At 43.3% G+C, this 8281-nt stretch overlaps 2 protein-coding genes across 7 annotated transcripts in view; one reads left to right on the forward strand and one right to left on the reverse strand.

Moving 5' to 3' along the window:
• l1cama (L1 cell adhesion molecule, paralog a) overlaps window positions 1-5402 on the forward strand; it is a 33636-nt gene extending 28234 nt beyond the window's left edge. For 2 of the 4 annotated variants that reach the window (XM_057039599.1, XM_057039601.1), the window contains 8 exons: window positions 23-145; window positions 377-550; window positions 637-750; window positions 846-995; window positions 1359-1490; window positions 2133-2205; window positions 2372-2383; window positions 2694-5402. In XM_057039599.1, coding sequence (XP_056895579.1) covers window positions 23-145; window positions 377-550; window positions 637-750; window positions 846-995; window positions 1359-1490; window positions 2133-2205; window positions 2372-2383; window positions 2694-2946 — 1031 coding nt within the window. In that variant the 3' untranslated portion in view covers window positions 2947-5402. The remainder of the gene's footprint in view (window positions 1-22; window positions 146-376; window positions 551-636; window positions 751-845; window positions 996-1358; window positions 1491-2132; window positions 2206-2371; window positions 2384-2693) is intronic. The other 2 variants (XM_057039600.1, XM_057039603.1) reach the window with 1 other exon arrangement.
• On the reverse strand, window positions 3959-8265 carry ribc1 (RIB43A domain with coiled-coils 1). Of its 3 annotated transcripts, none has more exons than XM_057039607.1 (9): window positions 8037-8265; window positions 7911-7950; window positions 7428-7601; window positions 7083-7300; window positions 6877-6988; window positions 6478-6596; window positions 5873-6109; window positions 5635-5801; window positions 3959-5533 (listed from the first exon to the last, which is right to left on the reverse strand). In XM_057039607.1, exons 3-9 carry the CDS (start codon window positions 7513-7515, stop codon window positions 5452-5454), a joined length of 1023 nt encoding a protein of 340 aa, XP_056895587.1. In that variant the 5' UTR covers window positions 7516-7601; window positions 7911-7950; window positions 8037-8265; the 3' UTR covers window positions 3959-5451. The 3 variants fall into 3 exon arrangements, with proteins under 3 accessions (XP_056895587.1, XP_056895585.1, XP_056895586.1); XM_057039605.1 differs by having other exon boundaries at window positions 7428-7647; XM_057039606.1 differs by lacking the exon at window positions 7911-7950 and having other exon boundaries at window positions 7428-7647.
• Between the last annotated feature and the right edge of the window lie 16 nt (window positions 8266-8281).

Raw genomic sequence — 8281 nt, forward strand, 5'->3', positions numbered from 1 at the left:
TTTATGTTTGCGTTGCTGCTAGTTCCTGGCCCTCCTATGTCCATGCAAATGACAAGTCCATCAGAGTCAGAGATTACCCTCCACTGGACGCCACCAAGCAAACCCAATGGAATCCTCTTGGGATACTCGCTGCAGTACCGAAAGAGTGAGCATGATTCCACTGTTATCCCATCAAATACCCAGCATGAGGTTTATGAATGCAGCATCTACGCGGCTATTGATGTATCCTGATCAAACAATGTCAATCTTTAGAGAAATGTCAGAAGCATGACACCGTAATGATGCTCATCAGTCAATCACACGTCACCTTACGTGGCACCAATAACCCAGAGCTAAAGATCAAGTCGTGATTGAACGTTTCTTTGGCCGCGCTCAGTGCAGAGCGATGACAACCCTCTGCAGGTGGTGGATATAGCCAGTCCCGAGATCACCCACCTGACGCTGAAGGGTCTGGATCGTCACAGCCATTACCAGTTCCTACTGATGGCACGCACAGCCGCCGGGAAAGGACTATCCATCGAAATCCTTGGTGCCACCACGCTAGAGGGATGTAAGTGAAGGGCACACAGCGGAACCCAGTGGCCCCTCCCTTTCTTTGGTCATTTTGTTTGATTTCTCTCTCCAAATGTCTCACAGTGCCTCCTGCCAACATTAGCCTGTCTGCGGAGGAAAGGTCTGTCAACCTCAGCTGGGAAGCCAGAAAGAGACACAGGACTGTTGGCTTTCAGATCCACTACTTCAGCAAAAATGGTACAAAAAGTGCATTTAGTCAGCCCTTTTAATCCACCCTGTGAGTTATGTCCCTCCACAGAATGGACATTAAAACTGATTCCCTCCTCTTGCAGATGGTGGAAAGTGGAAGAAGACGGAGATGGTGAACTCTTCCCTGCAGTTTTACCAACTCCAGGGACTAACCCCGGGCTCCCATTACCGCCTGCTCTTCACCTACAAGAACAACACTTTCTGGGAGACCGAAATCCAGACAAAAGGAACAAGTACTATAAGCGCTGCTCAGCCTCCATCCCTCTCTCCTTTCATCTTTCTCTACTCCCTCCTCTGGGCCTCCCACTTCTAAATATAAAGCTTGATCCTGCTGAGAGCGCCTTCCAGTTCTCAGTTTCAAAGACTTGAATTAGCAGAGAGCTGGGTTAACCGTATGAAATGATCCCTTACTTGTGTTTGGCATATTGTTCTGTATTCTCTGGATCCCGAGTGAAATGTCACTCTGACAGAATACATAACGCACGCTCTCTCTTTTGCTCTAGATTCTAATCTTTTCTTTTCTATTCTTTCTGAATAATTCTACTCTTGCTCCTCATACAAAAACCATACAGCCTTTTTTTTTGCTCCCTCTGAAGGCGTGACGGAGGTGCAGCCAAGCTTTGCGACGCAGGGCTGGTTCATCGGTGTTGTGAGTGCGGTTGTGCTGCTGCTGCTCGTCCTGCTCATCCTCTGCTTCATCAAGAGAAGCAAAGGTGGAAAGTATTCAGGTAAGTGCAGGCGAACAAGACAGACGTTCACATCTTGGGAGATCTCAAGATGCTGGCAGGCTCTAAGTCAGCTTTCCGGGACTATATTTTCTGGTGTGGCGCAGCTGCTGAGTCAGAAGCCACCCAGGCTTTGAGGGTTACACAGGAGCTGTAAATTGTGATAATGAAAATTGGGCTGCAGCTGCAGAGAAAGAAGCCAAGCAGTAACAGGAAACACTGTCATCCAGATTAATATTAGCAGAAATGAGCAGGATTAAATTGCACCACATTTAAATTTCCCCCTAAACTCTCAGTGGGATGTCCACAGTGGCTCCAACTAGATATAATTAGCCAGTTCTCGCTTCCCTCCAGATCTCACATGAAAAACAGGATGAAATAGACATTTAATAGTGCCAGTTTTTGATAGTTGACTAAAACAAACATTTATTTTGTGTGGTTAGTGAGTCAGAAATGACTTTTATCATTTTATTTTATCAAGTAAAATCTGGATGACATTCCCACCCACCTGTGCTAAATATTTATGCCAAATTACACCAAATATCCCCTTCTAGATGTGTCAGATAATCAGTCTTTTTGTGAATCCCTTCTGAAATGCTGTGATTATGCTTTCTAATACTCAAAGTAGGTGATTTGTATCCACAGTGAAAGATAAAGAAGATGGTCCAATGGACTCAGAAGCCCGACCAATGAAGGATGAAACTTTTGGAGAATACAGGTCTGTCATCTGAATGCATGTTTGCTTGATCATCATATATCTATGAATGGCTTAAATGTTGAGTGCTGACACCCCCCCCACCCTCTCAGCACTGTTTGCCTTTCCTAATCCTTTTCGGCCCTTTTCATTTCTTCTTTTCTCCCTAATGCCTGCTCCTGCTATACAGATCTCTTGAAAGGTATGCTGCGATATCCCAAACCTTTTATTTATTATCCTTTGAGAGTGCCTGAATGCATTAAATAAGACTGCACTGAGTCTTGCAATTTGTTGATATGTTCTCTGGTTTAGGTTTGTAAAAGAAACATTACAGATAAAAATGATTGTCTCATAAAGACGTCAAAGGTGTTTTTTTTGGCTCTATCCCAATAAATTGGGTTCGTAATCATGGGAAAAGGCAGTGGTCAGATTTCATAGTTGCACTGCCCAATCTTCATTTTCAATTTGCATAACACCCCCACTTTATAATCCCTGACTCTTACGCGATGCAGTGACCTCGAAGAGAAGCGCACAGCCAGCCAGCCTTCGCTGGGCGAGGACAGCAAGCTGTGCAGCGAGGACAACCTGGACTTCAACGGCAGCAGCGCCGTAACCACGGAGCTCAACATGGACGAGTCCCTGGCCAGCCAGTTCAGCCGCCACAGCGAGGGGCCGGAGCCGTTCCACGGCGTACCGGACAACTCCCCCCTCAACCCTGCCGCCAACCCCCCGGCCACCAATGGGGCGCCCAGCTTCCTCAATTAACTGTCACACGTTAGCCAGGCCCATCTGACCAAAACATACCAACACAAATGTGCCCGTACGCTCCCGTCCCCTATACTGACGTGCTGATGTGTAGTTTACTGACTGATAATCAATATACCGACTATTCAGATGCAACTGAGAGTCATCTGATTGACTGGACGATTTTGACCAAAGGAGTGTCCAGAGTAGTGGACAGTGCGATACCCGACTTGAAGATGTTGCTTTGACACCCTCTCGCTCTCCTCTATGTGTCATTACTCAATGTTTCGTGATGACAAACACTTTTTTTTCTCCATTTTTGACTCTTTGGTTTCTCATTTGAAAGACAAAGACAGAATGTTGAACGGGTTTACGTATCAGAGGGATTGTGGGAAGATGCAGAGTGAAAGAGAGGGATGATGGCATAGCCTAGCGTGAAAAGACGCCACGCTGGATAATCACCATGCCTTATGTTAATTCACACATTTTGTACGCTGTTTGATGTCTCCGATGGTACGTGCCAGTGACATTAATCGTTTTTTTAAAACCATTTTGAGCACATGTATCTCGTTTTTTTTTGTATAATCATTTTTCATATATTCCTCACTTTTATTTTTTACAAATGCTCATGCCCATTCTTGAATCTACAGTTACATTTCTTATTATAAATAACATTAGATGCATAAGGGAAACTCGCTGTGAAAAAAAACGTAGCACCTGGTGTATATAGCTGCATCTACATTTATATATTTAGCCATAATACAGTGTTATAGATATGTACTTGCTCCTTATAAGTTCCTGTGCCTGCTGGGTCTGCATAGAGCTCCAGATTGATGTCATTACTCTCTCGCCTTTCCACCAGAAGTGTAATGTCATTATTGGAAATGATATTGTAATTTTCGTGCCGATGCCTATGTGTAGCTCTGTGTAGCCGTCTTTGTCTGTTTTTACGCTGTATTAAAACATTGTTGTCTCTACTTCTAAACCTTTTCATACCTGTTCATCTCATACAACCCAGAACTGAGGAGCAGTATTCAAACACTTGAGTTTTATTTTCAGATCTTTGTCAAGGCGAGCTGATCAGAAAAGCAGGACGTTGTTATTTCACATTAAACACAGAGAATGTATCGTTTCCAGAAGTGGGAAGACCTTGTATTTACATGCTACTGATTCAAAACAACGCTAAGACGAGGCGCGGGAGGACCTAGAAAGTTTTTTTTTTCCCCAACACCAAATGTAAATAGAACCTTTGCAGATTGTTTTAATGAACCCAAAAATGTTTGATATAAAAAAAATGTGCAGGTTTGAAACCGCTTGACTCTAAAATGTTGTCTTTTTTTTCTTGTTTGTACAATTAACTTTGATTGCAGTGACATTTGGCTATTTTAGCAACACTATTTCATACTTGAGAAAAAAAGATTCAAAAAAGGGGGGTGAGATTTGAAAAAAAATTCTTGTTCTTTAGATGTTTGCAAAGATTTCAAATTTTAAAATGAAGTTTAAAAAAAAGTGTGCATTAATCTCATGTAGTGATAGTAGTAGTTATGTCACCATGAAAACTACATTCATGCTCATAACCATCCAACATTCCATGTGCTGCAGCTCAGTGAATATCTGTGGAGTTTTTGTACGATGCAGTTATCAGACGCAGGAATGCAGCGACCCGGTTTGTGCATACGTCAGGGAGTGCCTACTATATGCAATGCTGCTGCCTCATGTTCTCTCTGCTTAAATAAAAGCTTGACGCTAGCCAAACATCACCTGAGATGAGAGGAGCTAAAATTAAAAAAAAAAAAATAAAACAGGCTGGTGGCTCCCTGTGGTTGGTTTATCAAACACACTCAGGGCAAAAAAAGCTTTTAAAAATATCTATTTTCATACAGGAGATGGAAATAACGCAAAACACGTCAATTCTAACTTGACTATCTGCTGCTAAACATCTGTGTTTGTCGGCATTTGGGGCAAATGTTAGCTTTGCATGAGGAATGAGTGTACACACAGATACTCACTCGACTGCTGCTCACCGTTTGCTTTTCATGTGTCCAGGGAGAAGCTTGGACTTTGCTTTGCCACTGCTGTTTTTCAAGTTTTTGTAATTGTTAAACACTCAAAAGTTATGTTTGGAAAAAAATAAATCCATTGCTTTGTTTAGAGGAACCTCTTCATGCAAGCAGATTTTCAACAGAATGAGTAGGAGGGAAAAGGAAAGTGGAGTTGGGAGTGATTGTTACTGCTGCAGTGTGTGTGTGTGTGTGTGTGTGTGCGTGTGTGTGTGTGTGTGCGTGTGTGTGCGTGTGTGTGTGTGTGCCTCTTAAGGTGTTGAGTCCCACAATGAGACTGCTGTTTGTATGTATCGTGGCTGAAAGACAGGAGCTAGAAGACCACATATGGGGCCAACATACAGTAACTGTAACTGCATCATGAATCTACCATTGTAACTGGAAATATGACTGAAAAATAAAACACGTGGAACAATCTGTCTGAAATGGTCCCTTTTTTTGCCATCGGAGGAAGGCGAGTGTGGAGTCAGCGGGAGGTGGTGTTGAATTGACAAAAGTAGTCCTTGGTGGGTCTGTTGGTGTAGAGCTCCTTGTTTAGATAGTCCTGCCTGGAGGAAAAACACTAATGCACATTAATGATGCCATTGAAGAAAAGAGTCCCATTTTGGATGTGAGCCATGTTTTAACACCTAAAACATGGTGTGCCCACCTTGCTCTCTGCACGCCAGCCAAATGAAAGTTGTGAAGATCTGTCTGAATCCTCAGGTTTCTCCTCAATTCTGAGACTTTCTTCTGTTCCTCATCTGCCGTTCTAGACAGCTTCAGGATATGTAGATGCCAAGCGGCCTCCTGCGCCTTCTCAGCATCACGCTGTCTCTAAAATAGAGGTGCAAATAATTCAATAGTGGACATGAATTGAGATATTAACACTAATATAAATCTAGTACCTGTGTCTTGAGCTGCTGTTCTTTCCTTTCTTTCTGGATGATGCTCAGCTGCTCCGTGCTCATCCCTTTCCACCTATCTACGGGAACCCGGCAGGGGCCCCTTCCTTCCAGGCCTAAATGAGCTGCCTCTGGTGTCTCCGTCATCATGTCAGACGTCAGGGTGTGCAACATTTCCGCACGATTCTCTCGTTCTTCTCTCCTGCGCTGCTCCTTCAGCGTCTCCACCTGCTCTGCAGCCTGTTTCAAGTGAAAATCACCTCAAGAAGGCTTTTATTTATGGATTTGTCTTGCATGTGCTTTATACGGCACGACTATCATGAACAATACCGTGACCTGTGAGCTCTACAATGACGTCTCCTGGTGGAAAATGTAAGTGGAATCAGGCAGCCAGTGGCTTTTCAAAACACACGTTGCTTGGCAGCATCTAAAAAAAGATTTTGTGTGTGTGTGTGTGTGTGTGTGTGTGTGTGTGTGTGTCTTTGCCTCGCAGACCATTTTCAATTAGTAGGTTTAATTTCACATTCCCGTCTGAGATTAGCACATCAGCACTCAAAACCTTGAGGAATTCTGTGGGCATCTGTCTCTGTGAACACCGTTTACCGTACCAGAGCTTCATTATAGTTGCTGACGGCTCTGAGGGTCGCCTTCTTACGCTCCTCCTCCTGTGCATGCAGCTGGAGCCTTCTAAAGTCCTGCTGCACCAGTTCTTTACTCACAAGCATCTCTGTGACACAGATGACACAAACGATTAATTTGTGGACATCGTCTCCCTGTTTTTCCACTGGTGCGTTGGCCATCGCTCATAGTGCACATCTACTTCAGCAGCATATTCACACATGCATAAAACCTGTCTGGTAGGCTCATCCATCAGTGCCAGCGTGCAGTAAGTGCTGTGCGTGGGAGTGTGTGATTGTTTGTGCAGGAAAGCATGAAGCATGTGTGGGAATAACAGAGGTTATATCGTAAAGCAAGTTCAGCTGTGCTTAAAGTCTGTGTTTTCCCACCTCTGTGCTTTTCACCACTGCGTCTTCTCTCATTATCTTGAATCTGTGCTTGCAAAACTCTTTCTGTTTTCATCTGCTCCCTCTTCTTTTGCTCCTTTGTGTTTGTATCTCCCTGTAAAAGGAATAAAGACACCGTCCACAGGTGGCTGCTCATAATTGGTATTTGAAGCAGGACCAGAGGTGCCAAGCAGACGCTTTATAAATACCTGATAGATTTGCATGCTGGCAGGTCCCAGATGCCCCTCTGGAACGGTGATCCTGACTGCCCCCTTCAGGTCACACTTAAGATCAGCGTCTCTGGAGTCCTCGGAACGCTGATGAGTGGCCCAGTACTGGACTAGATTAGTGTGCAAAGCAGCCCTTTCACGTCTTTCATCAGTTTCTTGCTGCAGCAGCAGATCATTGTGATGCAGTCTCAGCTTGTCTAGAATGTTGTGGGGGAAAAACACAACACTCTTTATTTAAAGCTAAAAAATGTTATTTGTTGGGTATGATATGTTTACCTCTATTGTCCTATGAATAATGAAATGCAGTAGGTGTAATTGGTTTACCAAAAGCTTTGTCGCATTGCATTTCCATGTTTTGACGTTGTTTTTTATCTTCAACCTGTTTGCTGAGAGCATTTGTATCAATGCCCATGACACGGAGCCGGGTGTTAAAGATCCGGGCCTTGCGCGCTGTCTCTGCAGACCTTCTCCTTGCCACAGCCTTTTCTATGGACTTGTCTGCAGGCAAATTCATTTTGGAGATTTTTTCCTGTTTTCAGGGGGGCTAAAGGGAGGAGATACGTAAATAGCAATGCTTTGGATAGCCTTGTTGGCAATGGGTGATTTTCTACAAAAAAGATGGCTCAGACAGAACTCTAAATGATTTTTAGATTCTTCCTCAACATTTATGCATGCAGCACTTTCTCTTCTTTAAAAATCTTTTTTTTTTTTACATCTCATATGAAAAGTAAAAAGCTTTACATGTATTCCATTATGCAAAAATATCGTGCAACAAACTCGAAAAAAAAGCACTTTGAGAACACAGACCTCCGCCAAAAGAAGGTAATTTCTCCACATCCTAGGATATCTGGAAGCTCAAACGTCAACGTCCCTCAGGAATTTGGAGCATCAGCATTATCAACATTTCCTAAAAGTGTGGAGAACAGTGTTTACCTTTTTATGTGGTCTTCAGTCCGGATTTGGCTTCGAATCCTTGTGTTTAGAGCTGAAGACTCCTGGTAACCATGGCAACATGTACCACTTTACCTATATTTTATTTATAAACACACAGGGATAGTTCAAGTATATGGATAAGTCATATCTAATTTGCATTTAAACCTCAGCGGCCTTTAGTGATGGCATTACTGTGAAATGTTTAATGTAACACATATTGTAAAGTCATTGGTCTATTCTCCAGA

Source organism: Takifugu flavidus, chromosome 8 (genome assembly GCF_003711565.1).
Source record: "Takifugu flavidus isolate HTHZ2018 chromosome 8, ASM371156v2, whole genome shotgun sequence".
NCBI lineage: Eukaryota > Metazoa > Chordata > Actinopteri > Tetraodontiformes > Tetraodontidae > Takifugu > Takifugu flavidus.

Excerpts from the sequence above, each read along its gene's own strand:
- ribc1 (XM_057039606.1), bottom strand. The coding sequence starts at position 7,617 with ATGAATTTGCCTGCAGACAAGTCCATAGAAAAGGCTGTGGCAAGGAGA. Across the intron at positions 6,989-7,082 it reads CCAGCATGCAAATCTATCAG|GGAGATACAAACACAAAGGA; the intron begins GTATTTATAAAG and ends TTCCTTTTACAG. Across the intron at positions 6,110-6,477 it reads GCAACTATAATGAAGCTCTG|GCTGCAGAGCAGGTGGAGAC; the intron begins GTACGGTAAACG and ends CACTTGAAACAG.